At 54.8% G+C, this 24,344-nt stretch overlaps 1 protein-coding gene across 1 annotated transcript; it reads left to right on the forward strand.

Moving 5' to 3' along the window:
• The first annotated feature begins 14,683 nt into the window (after window positions 1-14,683).
• On the forward strand, window positions 14,684-23,850 carry CUNH11orf24 (chromosome unknown C11orf24 homolog). Its single transcript, XM_090257492.1, has 4 exons — window positions 14,684-14,828; window positions 18,613-18,836; window positions 21,794-21,954; window positions 22,572-23,850. Exons 3-4 carry the CDS (start codon window positions 21,879-21,881, stop codon window positions 23,678-23,680), a joined length of 1,185 nt encoding a protein of 394 aa, XP_090113618.1. The 5' UTR covers window positions 14,684-14,828; window positions 18,613-18,836; window positions 21,794-21,878; the 3' UTR covers window positions 23,681-23,850.
• Window positions 23,851-24,344: the final 494 nt, after the last annotated feature.

The raw sequence follows: 24,344 nt of genomic DNA on the forward strand, positions 1-24,344 counted from the left end.
TTAAAAACTTTAAAGACACCTGTAGTGGGTTGAATAGTGGCTCCTAAACAGATCTGTCCTCGTCCTAATCCCAGGAACCTGTGGGTGTTAACCTATTGGGACAAAGGGTCTTTGCAAGTGTAATTAAGTTAAGGATCTTAAGATGAAGAGATCATCCTGGATTATCCCAGTGGACCCTAAGTCCAATGACAATGGTCCTTAAATACAGGAGGGCAGAGGGAGATTTGAGATAGAAGAGAAGAAGACGGAGGCAGGGGTTGGACCAACGCGGCCACAAGCCCGGGACGGCCCGGCGCCCCCAGAAGCTGGAGGAGGCACAAGGGACCCTCGCTGAGGGCCTCCAGAGGGAGCTCAGCCAACAGACAGCGTGACCACGCACTCCCGGCCTCCAGAGCCGAGAGCCAGTCACTTGCTGCTGCGTGAAGCCCCCAGGTCACGGTGACTTGGTACAGCAGTCCCAGGACACTGATAGTCCTCCGTCCTCACGGATCCGCTTTACAGGGAAGGGAGCCGAGGCCAGAGAGGCCAGGCCTGGTCAGGGCACCGCCTCCAACTGTTCCCCACTCTGAAGCCAGAGAGGCGTAGTTGCCACGGAGAAGCCTAAAATATTTACCATCTGGCCCCTTTACAGAACCGGTGGCCCACCCCTGCCCTTGGCGGTCAGATGATGATACCTGTCCTAGAAAAAATAGGGCAGGTGAGGGCATCGAGGGGTGAGAAGGCCTCACCAGGGAGGCGGCCTTAGTGCAGGGACCTGGGGGAAGGCAGGGAGGGAGCCCTGCAGCCAGAGGGAAAGGCCAGGGCAGGGGCCCTGGGGCACAGTGGGGGGCTGGAGAGCTCAGAGCAGAGAGAGACAAGGTCAGAGGGGCCATGGAGGCTGTGTCCTCTGAGTGAGATGGGGGGACCACCAGGGCTTCCGGAGCCGAGGGAGCCTGACCTTGAACTTCCATTTTACAGAATCTCTCTGCTACTGTGTGGGGAAGAGACTGGAGGGGCAGAAGAGGAACCCGGAGGCCAGTTAAGGGGCCATGGCAGTGGTCCAAGTTCAAGGTGTAGTGGCCAGGAGAGCAACGGCAGGGAGGGTGAGAGCTGATTGGGCTCCTGGTCGCTCTGAAGGCAGAGAAGGTGTGGAGAGGACCATCAAGGCTGAGGGAAGGTGTCAAGGCTGATGTCAAAGCGTTTGACTGTAGCACGTGGAAGGCTGGGGCTGCCGTTCACTGAGACCTGAGTGACAGAGAAGGAAAGGAAAGGTACACTGGGCTGCAGCACACCATCTGCCTTGACCGTGTCTAGCCCAGACCCTATCAGACTTCCCCGTGAAGGATTAGAGTGGCCAGGGTCTGGGGTTTAGAAATGTGGTCCTGCAGGAGCAGCTATGAAGACAAGTTCAAGGGCTGCACATTGGGGCTGTCCAAGCTTGGGGTGAGGAGGCTCAAGGAGAGAGCAGGTCCCAGAAGTCAGGAAAGAAAGTAAGGGGGAGGGCCAAGTGCTGCCAGACAGGCCGGGATGCGGATGGAGACCTGTCCCCTGGGGGATCACACATGTGATAGATATGCCATTAGTGAACACACAGGGCTCCACGGGGACGAGGCAGGAAGCACCTTTCTCCGCACCTGGACGTGAACCTGGGCAGCTGCCGTACCTCTCTGGTCAGGCTCAGGTGCGGTGAAGTTCATGGGTCCACTTGTGGTCCCGGGAACAGCCTCAGTTCAGGAGCTGCGATTCCAGTTTCTGTTTAATGAACAAAACTCAAGTTCCAGCTCTACTGGGCCTCAGGGAGGGAAGCCATAGCAGCTGCCCTCTGCTCTCCTCCTGGCTGGAGCTGGGGACCAGGGACGGACATAAGGCACAGGAAAGTGGGGGTGCGATGGGAGCCCCTGTGACTCAGCTTGGGTCCCTGTAGTTCCAGAGACTCCAGATGTTGACTCTTTCTCCCCCGGGCTCTTTGTGGGCACCTTGGATATTTCTCAGATGACGTCTGATCTCTGGATCACACACACCTTTGCCCGGTGATCCAGGAAGCACAGCCACCTGCCCAGTCCCGTGGCTGGCCAGGCAGCCACCGCAATAGCCTTGACCTTTAATTCATGACGCATGGAGCAAGCACCAGACACGTGTGTTGTCTCTGCATGCAGACCACAGCCCCAGAGCACGTATGTCCCCTCTTGTCAGCCTTGAGATGGAGGGGAGGTCCCTCAGGGACTCTCCCTCTCTCCCCCACCCACTGCTTTTTCTGGGGGCAGTGGGCTCACTGGGAGGACCAACTATCCTGATCTGCCTAGAACTGGGGGGTTCCCAGGACAGGAGATCATCTGGGCTAAAGCTGGAAAAGTCCCTGGCAAACAGGCAAGTTGGTCACTCTGGGCTGGTGGAAGCCGTCTCCCCTCCACACAAAGCCCGCCCGAGACCGTGGGGGACAGAGGCCCCACCCCGTGCTTGCCCCTTAAAAGTTAAAACTCACTTTTCAAAATATCAATGCCCTAAAAAATAACAACAAAATAAAAGTGGAGGGATTTTTCTAGGTAAAAAGAGACCCAAGAGATATCCTGACTGATCTTTTTTTAAAAATGTTTAAAAAATAACTCTGTTGATATTCAGAGTTATGAATGTTTTTTTAAGATGTGATAAAACTCTTCTGTTTACGTAGGAGAGTGCTCTTCGAAGATCTCTTCTAAACTATCTAATGGAGATCCGTCATAACTATCTGCGAGGAACTTTCAATATTTATATTTTTGGCAAATGTAACAAATTTGGAAGCTCTGTAATAAAATTATGGGTGGTCACTGTTAAAAAAAAAAGAAATGTATAAACCTGCCCGCAAATGCAGCTTCCTTACTGCGGAAGGCGGTGCCACGGGGAACCTCGGGGACTCCTCGGACCCCACGCCGGCGCCCGGGGGCACGAGGACACCCAGCCCAGGACCTGCGAGACCGCGCCCCGGGCTCAGGGCTCCTCCCGCCGCCGGCCCCCTGTACCGCCTGGAGCCGCAGGGCAGCCGAGCGCCCCGTGCGGGGGGCGTCCTGCCAGCGCGCGTCCCGGGCCGGGATCGCAGCCCGTCCCCGCGGGTCACCAAGGCTCTGACCAAAGATCCTGGCCGGCGGCCCCCGCCTCCCAGTCAGCGAACTCGGCTGCAGACTTTGCACCCAGACTTTGTTTTCCGTTTGCGAGGAAGGGGCGAACCCCGGGTGTCCCGCTGCGCACCCCCGGCCGGAGGCTGCGGGGGGAGGTTCCCCAAGTTCGTATTCCGGGCTTTCCAGGAATGCCCGTGAGCCCTCCTAATGACGCCCATTCTACGGAGGGGGAAACTGAGGCCCGGGGCAGGCTGGGCGTCTTGACTAAGGTCCCTCCGCGAGCAAGGCGTGGAGCTGCAGACCCCGTTATTTTTACTCCCCGCAAGGCCCTGTGTCCTCGGAGGGGGGGGGAAGCGGCTGGGGCTGGGGCTGGGGCTGGGGCGGCGGCCAGAGGGGCTCGACCACGCCACCCGCTGGCCGCTCCGGGCTCGGGCCTGCAGGGGGCCGTGTGGCCACGAGGGGGCAGCAGCACCCAGCCCCGCCAGGCTCGTCCCGGCCCTGGCGTCGGAGCACAGACTGCCATCAGAATGGGGGGGGGGGGGGGGTCTCAGAGGATGGACCTCGCCAGAGACTGTCAAGATCAGATAAAAGGAAAGAACGTGGGCTCCTGGATCAGTGCGCACTGCATGACCTTGGGCAAGTTGCTGAAGCCCTGGGGACCTGTTTTCTAATCTATGCCAAAGGGGAAAGTAGTTCCTGGCTTGGCTGTGTTGGGAATTAAGATAACCAGGTAATAAAGACAAACTGTTAGTGCAGGGGTACAGAGGGCCCAAGCTGATCCACCAGCGGGGACCGGGGCTGGGCTTCCTGGCGCATACATGCAGGAGGGGTAGGGACTCCTCAGGGCAGGTCCGCTCCAAGTCTCCCTGGTCTGCCCGTGACTTCTCTGCAGCTCCGTGCCCACCATTGAGCACCCATGACGCCCCCACAGAGAGACTGGTATCGTCTTCATGTTGCGATAAGGAAACTGAGGCTCAGAGGGGCTGAGCACGTGCCCTGGGGCCACGGACCACAGCCTGTGTCGGCCTCAGAACTGGGCACCGGAGATTTGCCCCAGGGGCTCCGCCCTGCGCGTCCTGCACAAACCACTGCCGGGTCACCTGTGCGGCATGAGGGACAGTAACCCCCTCCCTAATCCCCTCCGCGGCTAACCTGAATGAATGTTTCCTCCTTTGTGTCAACCTGGCACTTATCCATCATTCAATTATTGATCTCACAGATAATTATTGAGCACCTACTCTGTGCCAGGCACTGTTCTAGAAGCTTCGGACACCAAAAAAGGCCCCTGCCATCATGGAGCTTATATTTTTGCGGTGGAGAAGGGGGAGACAGATAATAGGTAATAAACGTAATAAATAAATAAATTGTATAATGTGTTAGAAGAAGTATAACAAAAGAAAGAAAATGTAGACAGGGTTGGGGGAGTAGGAGAAGACAGGCTGGTCAGGAACGGTCTCATTGAGAAGGCTGACTGAGACGAACCGGAAGGGAGGGGCGGTCAGGAGGACATCTGGGGAGAACCTTCCAGGCAGAAGAACAGCCGATGCAGCAGCCAATGGTCTGAGAATGTACCTGTGCCTGCTTTTACAGAATTACAGTGGAGGCTTCCGGCCAAGACGGAGGCGTAGAAGGACACGCTGCGTCTCCCTCCACAACTAAGGAGGAACACAACTGCCTCAAACTAGAGACAACCAGAAGTTCCAGAAAATCAAAACTGCATGGAAGTCCAGCAAACAAAGATATAAAGAAGAAATACTCACCCAGACAGGCAGGAGGGGCGGAGCCGGGGCGGAGAGGATGTGGTGTGGTGATGGCAGCGGTGGCAGCAGGAGGCCCGCAGAAAGCGCAGTCACTCGTTTTAAAAAGTCAGGAGGGACACCTGCGGAGCGTTCCCAGCTCCTCACCAGACCTCGCAGCTCACGGTCCCAGCACCAGGAAAAATCAAGCCTCATTGCTTCTCACTGTGCAGATCAGTGGGGGTTGGGGCGGAGGCAGAAACTGCCGGTCTCTCAGCAGAGTCCGCTTGTTTAAAGGGTCCCCACGGTCCTAGAACATCCACAAACCCACCCACTCTGGGAACGACGGCCAGGGCAGCAGCTAGAGGGGTGCCAGTCCCATATGGAAGTGGGAGAGGTGCCTGGGAAAGGGGCGAGTGCTGGGCAAGCAGCATTGTTCCCTCTCAGACCCCTCCCCCGCATACAGCACCACAACGTGGTGAAATGGGTCACCCTGTACTGACGCATTCCTAAGGCTCTGCCCCTTACAACATAACAGGAGTGACAGCTCTACCTGGGGCGTGGAGGTAAACACACACAGGAACCTGTCAGAATGAGGAGACAGAGAAGTACGGCCCAAAAAGGGGAACGAATCAAGGTTCCAGTGGGAGAACTAACCGATGAGGAGATGGCCAACCTAACAGATGCAGAATTCAAAACACTGGTGATAACGATGCTTACAGGTTGACAGATATGCTTGAGTACAGCAAACGCATAAGAGAAGAAGTGAAGGCTAAGCCGAGTGAAACAAAGAAAAATCCACACGAAACCAATGGTGAAGGGAAGGAAGCCAGGGTTCAAATCAATGATTTGGAATATAAAGAAGAAAAGAAGTCAACCAGTGCAGAATGAGGACGCAAGAATTGAAAGAAAATATGGAAACCTTCCCAAATGTTGCAAAGGAGATGGACATACAGGTCTGAGAAGCACCGAGGGTCCCGGGTGAGCTGGACCCAGAGGAGACCACACCAGGACGCATAATGACTGAGATGCCAAAGGTGAACAATAAAGATAGTCCTGGGTACAGCAAGAGAGAGGCAGAGTTGCCTACAGGGGGATGCCTATAGGACTATCAGCTGATTTCTCAGAGGACACTTTGTAGGCAGGAAGGGACTGGCAAGCAGTATTTAATGTGATGAAAGGCAACCTACAACCAAGATGACTCTATCCAGCAATGCCATCATTTGGAATGGAAGGGCAGATGAAGTGCCTCCCAGACAAGGTGAAGCTAAAGGAGTTCATCATCACCAAGCCATTATTATATGAAATGTGAAAGGGACTTACTTAAGAAAAAGATCAAAACTATGAACACTAAAATGACAACAAACTCACAACTATCAACAATTAAACCTAAAAAATAAAAACAAAATCCAACTAAGCAAACCAGGATAGGAACAGAATCATAGGTATGGGGATCATTTGGAGGGTTATCAGCTGGGAGGGGGAGGGGGAGAAATGGGGAAATGGTGCAGGGACTAAGAAGCATAAATGGTTGGTAGAAAATAGGGGGGAGTTAAGAATAATGTAGGAAAGGGTGAAGCCAAAGAACTGATATGCATGACCCATGGACATGAACTAAGGGGGGTGGGATTGCTGGAGGGAAGGGGTGTACTGGGCAGACAGGAGCAAAGGGGAAAAATATTGGAACTACTGTAACAACATAATAAAATATACTTTTAAAAAATTACAATGATAGTCCTGGCTGGGTGCCTCAATTGGTTGGAGCATCATTCCTTGCACCAAACATTGTGGATTTCACCCCCTTCAGGGCACATAGGGGAGGCAACAAATTGATGTTTCTCTCTCTTATTCTTTCCTCTCTCTCTAAAATCAATGAACATTTTTAAAAAATTTTTTTTAATTACTGATAAACCCATTGCATGCTAACGCAAACAGCATGGTATGAAAATAGCTGCATTGATCAAAGCAAAAACTAATGAGAAGTGGCATCATTTTATAGTTTTACAAATCTTTTTTAATTTCCTTGTATCTGTTTCTGCATTCCACTTATTGTACATGTTTGTTTGGTTGAAGTCCAGGGAGAAAAGGTGGCCTCACACAGTTGTGCCGCTGGGAGAAGAGTTATTTTGCTCCTCTTCAAATCATTGTGGGTAGTTTAGTTACCTCGCCAGAACTCACAAGGGTAGTTTCCTAGAGGTTAGCTACAGTGTAGGCTCTGAAAGCATGGGAATACATTTTCTGAACTTTGTAACAGTCAAGCCCAGTTATAGAGCAGGTAGTATTGTCCTAACACCAGAACTGGTATTAGAAATAAAAAGATAAAAGGGAAGAGAAAACCAAGCCATGTGGCCTGGCTGTGCAGTCAGGCCGGGAGCAGTGTGGAAACCAACATCAGCCACGCATGTAACGCGTCGCAAAGCATCAGGTTCATTCGTCGTCCGTGATCACTTGGGAAGTCACCCAGACACCAACCGAGCCTGCAGACCTGGGGAAGATGGAAAACAGAATGTTAACAGCACACCTTGGTTATAACCAAGTATTGGCAGCAAGAGACACAATCCGGCAAAATGGGCCCATTTCCAAGCAACAGTGAAAGCGAATGGTGAGAACCAGAAACACGGGCCTTGTGGATTAAGAAAATGGGACCGTTTTGAGAGGCAAAATTGGCAACGGTTGTGAGTGACAAAGCTCCAGCAACACTCAGTTTGGTAACGGAAGGGACCCCACAGGGTGCAGAGGGCTCCGAGGAGGCGAAGAAATAAAATCAAGGTTAAGAATTGCGTAAAAAGGATTGTGGGTGGAAACAAACAGGTCAGAAGTTGCAAATTCTTTGAGGAACTGACATTGCCAAAGCAGGCGTGAGACCAGACTTTAAAATCCCCCGAACTTTCAGGGGCAGGATGTGGGCTGCCGAAGCCAGGCATTCCCCACAGGCCCAGTCCCCAACATGCACTTCAGCTGTGGCCCCAGAGGACAGTGGGCAGGAGAGAACGCTCAGAGGGTGGGGCCAGCGCTTTGCTATTACTTCTTCTTTATTTTTTGAAGTATATTTTATTGATTATGTTGCTACAGTAGTCCCAATTTTTTCCCCTTTGCTCCCCTCTGCCCAGTACCCCCCTTCCCACCAGCAATCCCACCCCCACTTAGTTCATGTCCCTGGGTCATGCATGTAAATTCTTTGGCTTCTCCCTTTCCTATATTATTCTTAACTTCCCCTGTCTTTTTTCTACCAACCATTTATGCTTCTTAGTCCCTGCACCATTTCCCCATTTCTCCCCCTCCCCCTTCCCAGCTGATAACCCTCCAGATGATCCCCATACCTATGATTCTGTTCCTGTTCTGGTTTGCTTAGTTGGATTTTGTTTTCATTTTTTAGATTCGGTTGTTGATAGTTGAGAGTTTGTTGTCATTTTAATGTTCATAGTTTTCATCTTCTTTTTCTTAAGTCCCTTTGACATTTCATATAATAATGGCTTCGTGATGATGAACTCCTTTAGCTTCACCTTGTCTGGGAAGTACTTCATCTGCCCTTCCATTCCAAATGATAGCTTTGCTGGAGAGAGGAATCCTGGTTGCAGGTCGCTTTTCATCACCTTGAATACTGCCTGCCAGTCCCTTCTTGCCTGCAAAGTTTCTTTTGAGAAATCAGCTGATAGTCTCATAGGCACCCCTTTGTAGGTAACTCTGCTTTTCTCTTGCTGCTTTTAAGATTCTCTCTTTATCTTTAACCTTTGGCATTTTAATTATGATGTGTCTGGGTGTGGTTCTCTTTGGCCCTAGCTTGTTTGGGACGCTCTGTGCTTCCTGGACTTGTATGTCTATTTCTTTTGCCAAATTTGGGAAGTTTTCCTTCATTATTTTTTCACATAAGCTTTCAATTTCTTGCTCTTCCTCTTCTCCTTCTGGCACCCCTATGGTTCGGATGTTGGCACGTTTAAAGTTGTCCCAGAGGTTTCTAAGCCTCTCCTCATTTTTTTCAATTCTTGTTTCCTCATTCTATACTGGTTGACTGTTTTGTTCTTTCTTATGTTCCAAATCATTGATTTGGACCCTGATTTCCTTTCCTTCACCATTGATTTTGTGTGGATTTTCCTTTGTTTCATTTAGCATAGCCTTCACTTCTTCTCTTATACATTTGCCGTACTCAAGCATATCTGTCAAGTCTGTGAGCATCTTTATCACCAGTGTTTTGAACTCTACGTCTGTTAGGTTGGCTATCTGCTTGTTTGTTAGGTTGTCTATGTCCTTGTCACTTAGTTCTCCCACTGGAACCTTGATCCCTTCCCTCTTTTGGGCCATATTTCTCTGTCTCCTCGTCTTGACAGGCTCCTTTGTTTTTTTGCCTCTGTGTCTTAGGTAGAGGCGTCGCTCCTGTTACGTTATAGGGGGCAGAGTCTTAGGGATTCATCAGTATAGGGCAACCTGTTTCACCACGTTGTGGCACTGTATGTGGGGGAGGGGTCTGAGAGGGAACAATGCCACCTGCTTAGCACTTGCCCCTTTTCCAGGTACTTCTCCCATTTCAGTATGGGACTGGCGCCCCTCTAGCTGCTGCCCTGGCCGTCGTTCCCAGAGTGGGTGGGTCTGCAGATGTTCTAGGACTGTGGGGACCCTTTAAACAAGCAGACTCTGCTGAGAGACCGGCAGTTTCTTCCTCCGCCCCCACCCCCACTGGTCTTCACAGTCAGAAGCAATGAGGCTTTATTGTCCCCGGTGCTGAGCGGTCTGGTGAGGAGCTGGGAACAGTCCCCAGGTGTCTCTCCTGACTTTTAAAACGTGTGACTGCGCTTTCCACCAGCCTGCTGCTGCTGCCACTGCTGCCACCACCACACCATGTTCTCTCCACCCTGGCTCCGCCCCTCCTGCCTGTCTGGCTGAGTATTTCTTCTTTATATCTTTGTTTGCTGGACTTCCAGGCAGCTTGGTTTTCCGGAACTTCTGGTTGTCTCTAGTTTGAGGCAGTTGTATTCCTCCTTAGTTGTAGAGGGAAATGCAGCCTGTCTGTCTAGGCTTCCCTCTTGGCTGGAAGTCTTGCTATTTTTTCAGTATCTACCTCTCCACTCCCCTTTCTGCTCCTGAAAGTCCCTGCTCATCCTCAAAGTCCCCCCGCCCTCAATTTTCCACCTCATAGCCCTTGAGGCATGGTCCCTGGGATCCTGAAATATAAATATATCCAGCAGCACTGCCGCTCTTGGCCGTGGAGGCCATGGGTGAGTGAAGACCCCCCTTAGATTTGCTCGGAACTTCACAGTGGAGCCATGAGCGCAGGGTATCTGTGTGTGCTGCTTGGGGCCCCGTGTTTGCCATCAGACCTTTTTCTGCTCTGCCACCCTAAACAGGGCCCTGGATGAGGTGGCCCTGTGGGGCCAACCCAAGGGCTGAAAGTAAGCCAACACACACTGGTTGAAACTCCAGTGTTATCTGCAAGTTTGATAAACATATTCTTTTGTCTTTTTAAGATTTTATTTATTTATTTTGAGAGAAAGAAAGGAGGGGAAAGAGAAGGAAAGAAAAGTGGATGTGCAAGAGAAACATCTATCGTCAATCAGTTGCCTCTCACACGCCCCCAGATGGGGACCTGGCCGGCAACCCAGGCGTGTACCCTGTCCAGGAATCAAACCGGCAACCTTTCGGTCTGCAGACCAGTGCACAATCCGCTGAGATACACCAGTCAGGGCAGACATATTCTTAATTCTTTCCGCCAGGACATCCAATCAGGCTGTCAACCTTAGCAAGACTAAGCCCACCCCTCTTCCCTCAGCTCCATCCCCTGATGACCACGTATTTCTGTCTACACGTTTGTCTTCTCATGAATGTCATGTGAGTGGGATCACATGTACCTTGTCTCTTACGTCTGGTTTCTTTCCCTTAGTATAATGCCTTTGAGATTCTTCAGTGTTGGTGAAGGTACCAGTAATCTGTGCTTTTTCATGGCTCAGTAGTATAGTTCGTCACGTAGATGTAATGCGATCTCTATATCCGTTCACCCATGGATTGCCATTGGGGTGTTTTCAGCTTCTGGCGATTATGCATGAAGTTGCTATAGACATTTTCATACAGCTCTTTGTGTGGGCATAAACGTTCATCCCCACTGGGTAAATACCTAGGTGTGGGACAGCTGGGTTGCGCAGTGATAGTATGTTTAACTTTATAGGAGTTAACCTGTTTTCCAAAGTAGCTGTAATATTTTGCATTCTCACCATGAATGAGTTTAAAGTTGCTCTGACTCTTCAGAGATAATTGGTATTTTCATTTGGGGGTTGGAAGAGGGGCAAGGGGGGCTCCAGGCAGCTGGTTCTGCTCTGTTTCTTATCTGAGTAATAATTACACAAGGGTTTCAGTTGGTGAAAATTCATCAAGATGTAAAATTATATGTATGCTTTTCTGTATGTGTATTAAACCTCAGTTAAAAGCTTTTTAAAACATATAAAATAGCTTTAATAATTCCATTAAGTTAACTTAAAATGTTTGAAACCTGAAACATGCTTTTAAAAAAATGAAATGAAAAAAAAAAAAGCCACAGTGTAAATCCATAGCAGCCCGGTTTCATAATCTTTAAGATTTTTTCTAGCTATCCACAGTATACAAGGTCTGTCCAGAAGGTATCCAGCCATGCACTATGGAAAAGAGAGACATTTATTGAAGAAGATACAAGATACAAGAAACATTGTACAGAGGACAAAGACGCCTCAGTCCCCTTCAAAGGAGGCACCTTGGGACCTCACACAGTTCTCCCAATCACCATCAGCTGCCCTGTCATATTTTCCTGAATCTCATTGATGGTCTGAAATCTCTTCCCTTTCAAAGATGATTTTAGGTTTGGGAAAACCAGAAGTTGGGGTTATAGCAGGGCTGAGTCACCCGGGTGATTTGATGTTTCACCAAATAACTCTGCATGAGACGTGATGCACAAGCGGGCGCGTTGCCCTGATGAAGCTGCCCATCACCAGCTGCCCATGGCTGTGGCCTTGAGTCATCTGAATAGTTTCTGTGGAGGGATGTTCAAGCTTAACGTGAAATTGGATGCAGATTCATTGCTCTACTTGCTCAGTCATTTTTAATGCAACAGCAACACATGCTCACTCAGAGGCATCTATCACCCCCACTGACTAGTACAGTGAAGTCATCATTGTTCATGCATGAGCATTTCAATCCACTGTCCTTGGGTGCCAGGTTACACTGATGCCATGCAAACCATTCTCGTTATATTAACCATGGCTGGACTTTATCTGGACAGATCTCTTTGTATACCTGCAAAGCAGATTAATAAATGACAAATGAGAAAGACCAATCCAACTATGTACATAGAATTATATTTCTATCTTCACCAATTATTCACTTTTATTCTCAAAATTCTCATCATTTTAATGGCCTTAGTTTTGTGTTCAGAGCATAAAGTGAACCTTCGATGAATAATGACAAGAAAGGATAGCATGTGGAGGGAAGTGTCCGCTTTGTTTTTCCCCCGAGGAGTAAGGGTTCAGTATTCACTAAGTCCCTGCTCACGGAGACTTCATTAAACAAAACTGCCATAAGAAATGAGAATCAACTGCATTGTGAAGCAGGCAAAGAGTCTCCGGTCTAAGCCTCTTGCTCTCTGGCAGTCGATTGAAACAGGAAGGAGCCAGGCAGTGTCACCCCAGAGCACTAATTTTTATATGTGGACTCCTGCATGACCTTAAATTCAAATAATATGGTAACTTAACAACTAAGAGCGTCACAGTAGACAGTCGGACAACCTGGGAGTCTCCCCATTGGCCAAGACGGTGCAGGGGGCGGAGTTCTTACACTCAGCAGACCAAATGCTAGAAAAACAAATGGATAGAGCTCCAAATGCACCAAAAGCTAGTGAGATTATTGAATAGAAAAAAAAAAAAAAGCCCTCTCCTCCCTATCCTTGTAAGAACCGCAGACTTGAGCAGGAAGAGGAGATGGTCTCTGAAGCGGGCGTCCACCCTTCTCCCAGGTCACGCAGCTCCTGATAAACCTCTTTCCTTTGCACCAGCACCTGCCTCACGGGTCCGGCTTTCATCGCAGCAGGCAGCCTAACCACCATTTTTTCGGTTACCAGAGGACAAAGCTTTTTGTTATTAGCTATTCTGCATAGAAAGCACCCGAGATGACCTGCGCCCTGAGACAAAAGCTTAAGGATTTAAGTGGATCCTTCTCTTTCCTAATTCACCCACTGCCATCTGCAGAAGCTGGCCTGCCCTGCTTAACTCTTCATAGTACTCTACAGAGACCGAGATGCAGTTTCCAGAGCTGTGCCCAACGGCACTAGGTTCCAGGTGATCCCAGTCCACCCAAAGGTACTAGATCCCCTCTGAAAGAATGTGTTTCCCTGGATCCTGGACCATCTAGGCAAGGTGTTCCCACTGTTGTCTGAAACCCATTTTCTAATAACATCCTAGACTGGGTATTGGCAAACGTTTTCTGTAAAGGACCAGGCAGCAAATAGTTTAGGCTTTGTGAGCCATACTGTCTGTACTGCAGCTACTCACCTCTGCCCTTACAGTGCAAACGCAGCCAGACACAAGAAGGAGGCATCACTGTAGTCCAATAAAACTTTATTCATAGAAGCAGACAAGGGCCAGCAGACCCTGTTCTAAACTAGGAGCTCCCTGAGAAGGAAGGCTGTGTCTTACCTTTGTAATCTCAGCCCTAGGAATAAAAATAACTCCAGTTTTGCAAAGAAGGAAATGAAAACAGTAAGAGAGACATCGATTTTTGAAGAAGGCAAGCACAGAACTACAGCTGGATATTTCAGCGTATTTTCACTTGTGAAGTGAACAGATACGGCACTTCTCGTGTTAGATCTGAGCTAGCTGGGGAAACTAAAGCAAACACAGAGCAAAAGCATCTTATCTTCACAACCCTACCAGCTGCCCTAGGTCTCAGCAAACTCATCATGCAACTGAAGTTCTACACAACTGAAAACTATGAAGTTGAACTGGCTGGCGATAGCTGTAAATTGCTTTTCAGGTGTTCCCAGAGCTCAGAGCAGGTGAGTTCATCCTGTCTTTGCACACCCTTGGTTTTCTACGTCTGGTGTAGTTTCCTACCAGAGGGCCCCAGGACAGGTTACAAAATTGTCTGAAAATAAAGCCTTTGGTGTACTCCCATCGGTGGACGGAAAAGAGGTTCTACAGAAAGTAACCTCACAGGGTGATCCGATCGTAAATTTCTAACGGGGCAGATCACGTCCATAGTCACACTCCAGGCGCGTATAACTTGTTTAGTAAAAGGTTTACTGGCTTAAGCAGGCCCTACCCGTTGTTCTTGTGCATCTTAAGTTAACATACCTTCGGAATAAACGAAATCCTACACTCAGCTTCCCCATTGTTATCCCAGGGCTGACAATGATAAAACGTTGTGAGTCTCAGCTCCTGCGTCTGCAAAATGGAGGCTAAGCAGCTCACGGTACTATTGCAGTCATTAAATCCCTGGACCACGCTTAAGGCTTGGCAAGCGGTAAGCTACCATCCCTGCTGTTGCTACCTGCACCCCGGAGGGCAGGAGTATAACAGGGTCAACCCCCTCGTGCTCGGCCCCTGTGAACCACTGGGGTGCCCTGAGCTGACCCTGCCCGAGACGGGGAACTCCGGTCGCTGCAGGAAGGTGCCCAGATCCAGGCGGCGCGGACCAGGCAACCACCACTTCCGCCAAAGACTTGTCAGGAATAGCCACTTCCGGCCGCGTGGGAGAAGTCTCCGGGCCGCGCCCACGGGAGGCGGGGTCTTGGAAGCCACGCCTCTCGCTTCCGGCTCGCAGCCGGAGGCGGCGCCAGGAACCTCCTAGCGGATCCCTGCGCCTGTGGAGGCTGCCCCGCCCCGCCACGCCACGCCTCCCAGCGACGTCACTTCCTGGCGGCGCGGGGCGGGGCGGACCTGGGGCGGCTGTCCCGAGCGCGCTGGCTCCGGGCTGCTCTGCCCTGCTGCCGGCCACGTCCGCACGCACGCCGGACCGCGGGCGTCTCCGCCGTCCGAGGGCCGCCCGGCCTCCGCAGGCCTGCCGCGCCCGGGTAAGGGGCCCGCGCTGCCCTCTGGCAGGCTGCAGTCGCGGCTTCCCGAGGGGCTTGGGGCTGAGAGAGGGCGGTGGGGGGCAGCAGGATGAATGGGGGCCACGAGGGGCAGAGGCGGGGACCGCAGAAAGCGCGAGCGGGGGCACTCAGTGCAAGATGATGAGGACGGAGGCGCCCGGTGAGAAACGTCCAAAGCGGCAAAGAGTTTTCATGAGTCTCTGAGCCAAAGTGGTGACAGTTGCTGGGACGCAGAATCTCAGCGACTTGAGAAAAGGCTCTGCGGAAGGACAGCCTGCCGCTCGGAGGAGGGCGCCGTGGGATTCACTGGTGGCAGATGCAGGGGCGGGAGAAAGCGAGCGGGGGGTCTCTGGGCTCGGATGAAAAGTAAAGCGGGCGCTGGCGGGCACCGGCTAGTGAGGACCCGACACAGCCCGTCGGGGCAGCCGGGTCTGGGTTACGAGATAACAGCCAGGGTCCTGTGCGCTGGCTGGTGGGTGCGCCCCGGGGGTCTGCAGGGGAAGATAACAGCCAGGGTCCTGTGCGCTGGCGGGGTGGGTGCGCCCCGGGGGTCTGCCGGGGAAGATAACAGCCAGGGTGCTGTGCGCTGGCGGGGTGGGTGCGCCCCGGGGGTCTGCCGGGGAAGATAACAGCCAGGGTGCTGTGCGCTGGCGGGGTGGGTGCGCCCCGGGGGTCTGCAGGGGAAGATAACAGCCAGGGTGCTGTGCGCTGGCGGGGTGGGTGCGCCCCAGGGGTCTGCAGGGGAAGAGAACGCTGGTGTTTGTGGTAAGTCGTCTTAGATGTACAAAGACCACTGACGGGTTCGCTTAGGGCGATTTGTCGAGGAAACCACAGGCCTAGCACAGGACCACGCTTTTCGTTAGGAAGTTTTCAGTTCAGACCATCCTGTGCGGTTACCTGGCTGGCCTCCCCTGAGCTCGTCAGCTTAAGTATGTGTCCCTTTTCCGGCCGTACTGGCAAGGAAAGGGAGGAGAGGAAGAAACAGGAGGGGTCCGTTCGGGGCCGAAGACTCCGAAGGAGCCTGGTGGGGGCCCAGGAGGTAGGAGGCAGGGGGTAGTTCCAGTTTGGAAGCGGCAGATGGGAACGTTGGGACACTCCCGTTGGGGCGGGGAACTAAAAGATCCTCTGGGGACAAGGCTGGGCCCCAGGAAGCGTTGTCCTCACAGAAAGAGTTGGCCCTTTAGGTGACCCAGACCTCCCTCGGGCCCGTTCTACCCAGGAGGGGGCTGTGCTTTTCCATCTGCTTGCCCCCTCGTGAGTCTGGATGGCTGCTTAGTGTGAGCCCTTACCTGTTAGACTGAAATGAGGAAGCAGCATCCGCGAAGGAGGCTGCAAACATAAATAGGGGGTTTGAAGTTCTGCCTACAACGTTTTGTTTCCTCCCCAAAGGAAGCATCTCAGAAGTTTCAATCAAATCAGCAAGGAAAGTATATAGAATGCAGATTTTTCCACTTACACGCCAGGCTTGCCGCAAAGGCAGAGTTATGTCAGATTTGCCCACATGGCCAACAAAAACTAGAGCCTTGATCAGCATTTAACCGTGACACCAAACATACAGAAACCCGGAAGCAAGCAATGTAATTAAGACAATATCCGCTGCTCCAGGTTCCCATTCGCTACAGAGACACCTCCTTTGGACCACAGGACAATGTCTATGTACACAAAACCACAAGCCCGTGTTCCTTGGGTTCTGCTACCAAAGTTCAGCCAGGTGACGTGTCAGGACAGGTGTCTGTGGCCTGCCCTGAGTTTCATTCCCAGTCCCTACGCCTTGGTTCTCCGGCTTGGGGAAGGACTGGGGTCACGTCGCTACTGATAAATAAGTGTTACCGGAACGATGGGACGTGGGGCTACACGTGTAGCACTTGCTAAACTGCGGATTACTTGTGTTTGATCTTAAGAACCTGTGTAAGCCAGAAAAAGGGATTGAGCGATTTGCAGCCTGGTTTTTATATAAGTTGCACGCAGCGTCCTGAATATAACAAATAGGTTCATGAAAGAGTTTAAAATCAAGCCAAGGTTGGGAACGCAAGGAATTGGAGACAGGAGGTGTTGAGAGGCATCACAAGGTCAAGGGCCACCATCTGCCTTTTTGATGAAGCATTGCCTGGCTCGTGGGGGTGCTGCCTCTTCTCTGCAGAACTAGTGGGGAGCTGACCCCTGCAAAGGGGGACTCCCAGCACCAGCCTACTCCTCTGTCTTTCCACTTGCCCTAGTCTCTCCCTTAATACTGACTTCTTTCTCTTGCTTGTTCCCCTCCGGTCCTAGGGGTCTCTCTCCTTTCCATCTGTTGTAGTCTGAGACCTTGATCTGTCTAGTCTCCAGATAACAATAACTGGCCAGACCCTCTTACAAGGTTCCCCAAAGCTTTTGCAGGGGAAACTATTATTTTAAATCTTGTGAAGGGCCCGTCTATGGTGAGTCAACTTACAAGATTAGCACAGGTCCCCACAAGTAAACGTTGACATCTAGAGTATGCTGTTGGGGAGCGGAGGCAGGGCCATACCAGAGAGACGAGGTCACGGCACAACGAGGGCCTGTTCTTGATCCACGTGCGGTCCATTCCCGGGTCCGTGGGAGTGATCCCCAGCTGCCCTGGCTGGGGGTGAGTAAGCGAGGGGGTGGCGTCCAGCAGAAGTTAACTGAGAAACACTGAAGCAGTGTTACAGAGATGCTCCGTGTGTGCGCGCGCCTGTGTGCACATAACTGTGATCACGTACATGCATGGGAATGACTGCATACGGACAGGTGTGGTTGTGTGCGTGCACGTGGAGCTGTGTGTGCATGGATGTGCCTGCAGCTGTGTGCACACACAAGTGTGACTGCTCCCGTGTGCCTGAGCATGTGTGTGTGTTGGTGCCCACGTGGGCATTTGTGTTAGGGAGTGGGCCGCGGTGGTCCTGGGGCGTCGCTTGCCTGCTCCCCTCTGCCCCTGTGGGAGGTGGTCAGTGTCCGTACCGGCCGGAGCTCACGGCGGCTTCTCAGCAGGGAGGCGGGCGATGGGGCTGGTACAGCTTCACGGCTGCGGTACTCCTGGCGTCCTCTGCAAAGGTTGGTTTGCTCGGCTCCTAGAAGAACGCAGCTCCTGTTGTGTAAATCAGGATGTTTCTCTAAATTATTAAGATCTGTGGTGAAACTATCCTTTGGGCCTCCTCTGCCCGGTTGCTCCAAGTACTTGAAGAAAATCAGACACTGTGTTCTTTCATTGGAGCCTTTCAGCAGCGGTTTCCAAAAGTGATACATGATTGCTTTTTTTAAAAAAGGATACAAAGTAGAAAATGCAAATCACCTGTAAGTCTGTTAGCCAGGGATAACTGTTATTGACATTCCGGTCTACATTCTTCCGGCCCCTTGACACAGGCCTGTGTAAACAAAAGTGACCGTGGTGTGTGTTCTGTGGCTGGCCAGCTTTTTTCACTTAATGTTACACGCTGGGCATCTTATTAGAAATTAGAAATCTGTGTATTTTTTTAAGGGCTATGGTCATGTTTTATGTGGGGATGGGACCGCATTGGACGTAACCGTTCCAGTTCTTCACCATCAGCAGGGATGCTGCCTGCGGTGAACGTCTTCGTAGGTCTCCACCTTCGGACGTCTGTCCGAGGGCTTCCTGGGAAGAACACCGGCTGTAGAAGGGGCCTCATCAGAAGCTAGGACAGTGGCAGTGCTGACCCACGTGATGTCACTTCCCCGGGGTGACGTCCACTGAGTGGTGCTTGCGTGGCGCCTCCCTCCTCACTGGGTGCCTTCCCCGTGCTTCTCCTAGGGGAGGTCGCTCCTCTCCAAACCCTGCACGCGACTGAGCAGAGCGGAGCGTCTGCCTGTCCCACGTGTGCCGCAAAGCATGCCGTGGCCTGGGCGCGCTCCTCCCAGCTGCCCTCGCCTCCTGCAAAGCCAGGCCTCGCCTGACGAGCACACAGCACCAAGGCCGCAGCTCCGCGAGGAGGAAGATGGCCCAGCCCAGGAGCGCGCCCTGAGCACCTGCCTCTGGTGAGTGTCTGGGGCCCGAGAGCCAGGGCCCCCTGCTCAGTGATGGGACAGTGAGCTCAGACAGGACCCTGAGGGCGTTCTGCAAGCTCAGCGCGCCTGGAGGGGGGAGGGGAGGCCGCAGAGCCCAGGGGGCCGAGCCCTCAGCAGCCAGGAGGGGCCTGGTCTGTGGCTCCTGGTCAGACGTTCTGCCTTCTGAGGTCGTCCAGGAGGATGGTCCGTGGGGGGGGGGGGGGGGGGCCGGGGGACGGTGCAGTCATCCGTGGTCCTCATCTGTTTCCGTGACACACGTGCCACGCACCACCAAAGATTCTCAGCCTGTGTCACAAAGGCGTGACACGCGTGGGATCCCTGCTTGTGCACAGCACCTCACTGGTGCCGGGGGGAGGGCCGGTGTCTTGCAAAGAAGGGGCCCTGGGAGGAGACCAACTAGAGGCTGTCCCAGGACCGGGAGGGAAACGGCCCGCGTCGGCCCCAGGGTGAGGCGGGGGGTGGGGGGGAGCCCGTCCGGCACACCGAATCCGCTTCTTCCTGCACCCGCGAACCCTGGAGTTTCCTGCTGGAGCAGCAGTTGGTGAACTGCGGCCTGTGGGCCAAGTCCTGCCTGCCACCTGCTCTCGTAAATCAAGTTTTATGGGGACGGAGCCACACCCGCCGTGTGTGTGTCCTCCGTGGCTGCCCGGCCCACGGGTCTAAAGCATTCGCCAGAGACTTGTAGTGAGCGGACACCGGGGGGCGCTCAGGACGCCCCGCTGGACCCCGCTCCAGGCCCCAGCCCAGAGCCACGCACTCAGCAGCGCGGACTGGCCAGAGAGAGCCGTGCACGGACAGCTGCTGAGAGCCGCCCGCTGCGTGGCCGCCGGGGTGCGAGGTCTCTGCCCGAGACCTCCCAGTTTCCCTTCTTGCCTCTGGTGATAGCGTCTGTTTCTTCTCCCCACGCTACCCCCACTGGCTTCTGTGAAAACAGCGGATGCTTTTCTCTCTAGAAGACAGATGCAAATCTATGGTTTGTAAGGCCCATAACTTCCTAAACCTGTGAGAGCCAGGAGCCCCTCGGGCGCTTTTGGAGGAAAGTGCAGGATGAAGCTAGATACGAGTTAGTGACCCTCGGGAGGGGTCAGAGCATCAGGGAATGTGCCCGCCTTTCAGAAGGGTTTGTGCCCAGTGGGCTTTCCCAGCCCCGGGGCCACCTGGAAACATCCCTTTATGCTTCACGATGGCTGCTTTTGTGCGCTGATGGCTCAGTCAGGCTTGGGGTTGGGAAGGACAGGTATTTCCCATGCCTGGGGGCCAGATTTGAAGTTTAGGATGGTAAGGGGTTTGAACCCTGGAGGCAGGGCCAGCTTTGTGGGTTATCAGGATCTTTTGGGAAGCCATCGGGGTGGGGTGGGGATGAGGCAAGTGGATTGGGGCCAGTATGGGTGTGCTAGGAGGTGATTCATGGGGACACAGGAGCCAGCTTGGCTGCAGGGCCACAGGGAGCAGTGGTGGCATCCGTACGGGGTAAGGGGCTGGTCAGGACGTTTACTGGGTTCTCAAGGCTCCGTTCCGTGATGCCCTGTTAAGTCAGGACCTTTGCCGTGAGGGCCCAGGAGGGGCGTCTTCAGGTAGCACTGACCTTGGGGGGGATGCTTGGGAGCCCCCTCCTCGCCACCTGCCCTCTGCCTCCCAGCAGACCTGTGTTCTGTGCGCATGTCAGGTGGTTAGTCATGGGACAACAGGGCAGAGTGTGGCCGGGCTGTTGTCTGGGGCGGGCCCGGCTCCCCAGGTGGCCGTGCGGGACTCGCGCCGATGGGCAGGGCTGAGCAAGGATTGGGGTGCACCCCGGAGCAGTGGCCTGTGAAGTGGCGGGACACTTGAGGTCACCTGGCTGCTCAGCCCCGTCGCACCTCTGCAGTGAGGAGTCCCAGCCTGCCGACCCTTGGGAGAGACGCAGGGCCAGTGTGGGGGCACCCCGTGCGCTCGGGAGCCTGGCTCTGGCTGGGCACCGTCCTCATCCTGGCGAGGCTCGGCCATGGCGGCATTCCCGGAAGTTTCTGCAGTCACGCCGCCCCCCTCCAGGCAGCCGGGCTCCTGCGCCCAGGTTCTCTGAGCCTGCTCTCCGTCTCTCACACTGGTGCCCCCTTACCGGGTCCCACAGCCTCCAGCCCGCGTCTGCCCCTGCTGCCTCCTCCGGGCTCTGCTCAGGCCTGCCCCGGCCCTCACCTGCTGGCCCGCTGCTCTGCTGCTTCCCCCACTTGTCTCCCAGCAGGTGGAGCCCGTCCGTCTTTTAGAACATGGGCCAGGGGTCACTGTCCCAGGAAACCTTCCCTGACACCCCCACCCACCCACCCACCTGAATTAAGTGCCTCCTTGGGGCCCCTGCAGCACCCAGCCACCCAGAGGACCAGCCTCCACTTACCTTCCAAGACCTGCCAGGCCCCGCCCCCTCCGTGCCTCCCAGCGCCGAGTCGCGCCTCTGCTCCACGGCACCTGCAGTGACCTCCCTGCGCCTCCCACTGGGTGGCAGGCTCCCTGGGGGAAGGAAATGGTGTGGCTTCCATCTTTTCGTCCTGCGTGCGCGGCCTAGCACATGAGCAGGCCCTCGGAGTACTGGACAATCGGTGGGTGGCTGGGTGGCCTCTCGCATGTGAAGGCTGTGGTCAGCTGTCAGGGCGCACAGTCTGGGTCCTGCGGCCACGGGAGAAATGGAGGAGGAAGACCTGGCCTCTCCACTCTGAGCTCTGGGGTGGGGTAGTGGGCAGCTGTGGGGATTGAGACGCAGAGCGGAATTGGGTCAGGAAGTGCTTTATACCCACGAAGCGCAGACGCTGGTCAGCTCACTGGGCCGCCGCGGCCGAGGCACGGTGCGCTCCCCGGGTGCCGGGCCTGGTGGAAGCACTTGGCACGGTTGGCACGCCAGAGCCCTGCCCCAGGCCAGGCTTTGCGTGGCTGACCAGTGCCTTCTCCCCTGACCACAGACCCCTCCGCCAAGCAGCGGACACCGTCAGCAGCCCGAGAGCGCCGGCTGGGAGCCTCGGGGACCGCCCCCGCCTCGCCCACAAGATGTGGACAGCTCTTGTGCTCACCTGCATCTCCTCCTTGTCCTTATCTGGATGCCTTGTGGCCTCCCAGGCTCCAGGTAAGTGAGAGCTGGGGGACGGTGGCCCAGGGCACCCTCAGCCCAAGGGGTCTGCAAGCCAGGCCAGCGGGGGCCAGGCTGGGAAGGGCTCCCTGGCTGAGCGCCAGGCCCAGTGTCGGCAGGAGCCTCTCACGGGACCCGGCCTCTGCACCCTGAGAGGGGCTCGAGCTTGGCCCTGCAGGGCCTCCTTTCTTCTAGAAGCCTGGTCTTTGTTGGGGGGGTCATCGTTCAGATCCCAGATACTTAGGGGCACTTCTGCCCTGGCAGGGACTCCTGCTGCGAAGCGGCGGGGGAAAGGCCGGGCCAGCGGCCTGTCTGCTCTGTAACCCTGTGCGTTTGAGGGTCTAATGGTGAATCACAGCCGTGACGGGGATTCACGCTCTGTCCGCTGTTTCGGGAGTTGGATCCAAGCGTGAGGCTCTTAGGTCCTCCGTGGGGGCGAAGCGGTTTCCCGGTCAAAGGGCCAGCGCCCTGGTGGGCTGCGGCCGGACGTGGGCAGCGAGGAGGTGAGGGAGGCCGTGCACACGTGCTCCCGGCTCCTGGGTCCTGGGTCGGGCACCACGAAGCCACGCGCCAGCCCCATGAGTGTCCCTTTTTCTCCCCTTTCTGACCTGAAGGGTCCTCAGCCCTCAACCTGACGCAGGAGGGTCTCGTCACGGAAAGCGCATCCAGGGAAAGAACTGAGAGCGTCTTCAACAGAACGTCTAAAATAATGACGACACCCTCTCCTGTCACGTTGGCCAAAGGGGCTTTGGGAGCCAACCGCAGCTCTCCTGTGGTCCCAGCAGGGAGGACACATGGGACAGGCATGGGCACCGTGGTGACTGAGGCAGGCGACGCCAACCTCACGGCCCCCAGGGTGCACACGCCGCCCTCCCCGACGTCCACTCGGCCGGCCCCGTCCTCGCCGGCCCCTCTAGGCAGCCCCCACACCCAGGCGCCCAGCCACGGCCTGTCACCAGGAACAGCGCCCCCGACGCCGCTGGCTGCCAGCGCTCAGGCCACTGCGGCCACCTCGGCCGGCGCCCACAGCACCCTGGGCGCACAGAGCCCTGCCGAGCACACGCCCGGCCTCTCCACAGCCCGCCCCGCGCCCCCTTCTGGTCCCCCGGCACCTACCGCCCTCACACAAGGCCCCACGCTCCAGGCATCGACTGCCCCACGGCTGGCAGACACCCCGCCCCCCTCGAACTCAACCCCGGGGTCCAGCCCCGCTGCGGCGTCCATGCCCGCCACTGCGGTGACATCCACCAAGACACGAGCTGAGGGGTCGGCCACCGGCCCAGTGCCAGCTCCTGTGCCTCACACCAACCGGCCCCCGGGGGTGGAGCCCACGTCCTTCAAGACACCGCCAAGCCCTGCTCCGTCTCCCCGGGGGCCCACGGACCCGGGCGCGCCCCCCACCTCAGAGCAGGTGCAGCCTAAGACCACGGGTGGCACTGCTTCCACCGGCCCGACACCCGGGAGCTCAGGGGACCCTAAGGTGCCAACCACAGAGTCGTGCCAGCTCAGCACCCAAGGCCAGTACCTGGTGGTCACCACCAACCCCCTTCCCCTGTCCCCAGTGAACAGAAGTGCCCTCCTGGCCGTGCTCTTGCTCGGGGTGACCCTTTTCGTCACCGTCTTGGTCCTGTTTGCCCTGCAAGCCTACGAGAGCTACAAGAAGAAGGACTACACGCAGGTGGACTACTTAATCAACGGCATGTACGCGGACTCGGAGATGTGAGGGGGCGGCCCCCGAGGGCTGGGGCCTCCCCCTTCCGTTGGCCCCGTGAGACCGGACGAAGTGCTTCCACATCCTTTGGTGCGACTTACGAGATACGCCAGATGCTTAAACATATTTAATTACTGTCAGATTAATTCCACGATCACTAAAGAGTTGCTGCTTTTTTCATATTTATTTTTGTAAATGATCGTGCTGCAGGGTGGGGCAGGTGGGCCCCTGCGTGTCAGACCTTGGCCAGAATTAAAGCAATGACCGCCTCCCGTTCAGACCATGTCCCCCGTGTGTGGGGCCCTGTCCCGCCCACCGTCGCCACAGGGGAGCCTCTCGAAATACATATCATCTCACGAGAGCCCGGGAGGTCTGCTGCGTCTGGGCCGCTGCCTTGGGCTTCTGTCCTGTACCACCCAGACCCGCCCACACTCAGCGTCCGGCCTCGGGGGGTCTCTGGAACCTCGTGGAGACAACCTTTTCCTCTCCTGCCCCTTGTGGGCCATTAGGTGGTGACCTGCTTGGAGCTTGATTTGGGCATGAAAGCGGAACCCACCGTGTCAGCCACACGTGAAACACCCCCACTCCCCGGTGCAGCCAGGCCAGCCCAGACCTCACACCCAGCCTGCAGGGACCCTGCACCCCCGTGTCATGCCCTCGCTTCACGGAGACCCGA

This window comes from Furipterus horrens, unplaced genomic scaffold, assembly GCF_987537825.1.
Source record: "Furipterus horrens unplaced genomic scaffold, mFurHor1.1.pri manual_scaffold_2, whole genome shotgun sequence".
Lineage (NCBI taxonomy): Eukaryota > Metazoa > Chordata > Mammalia > Chiroptera > Furipteridae > Furipterus > Furipterus horrens.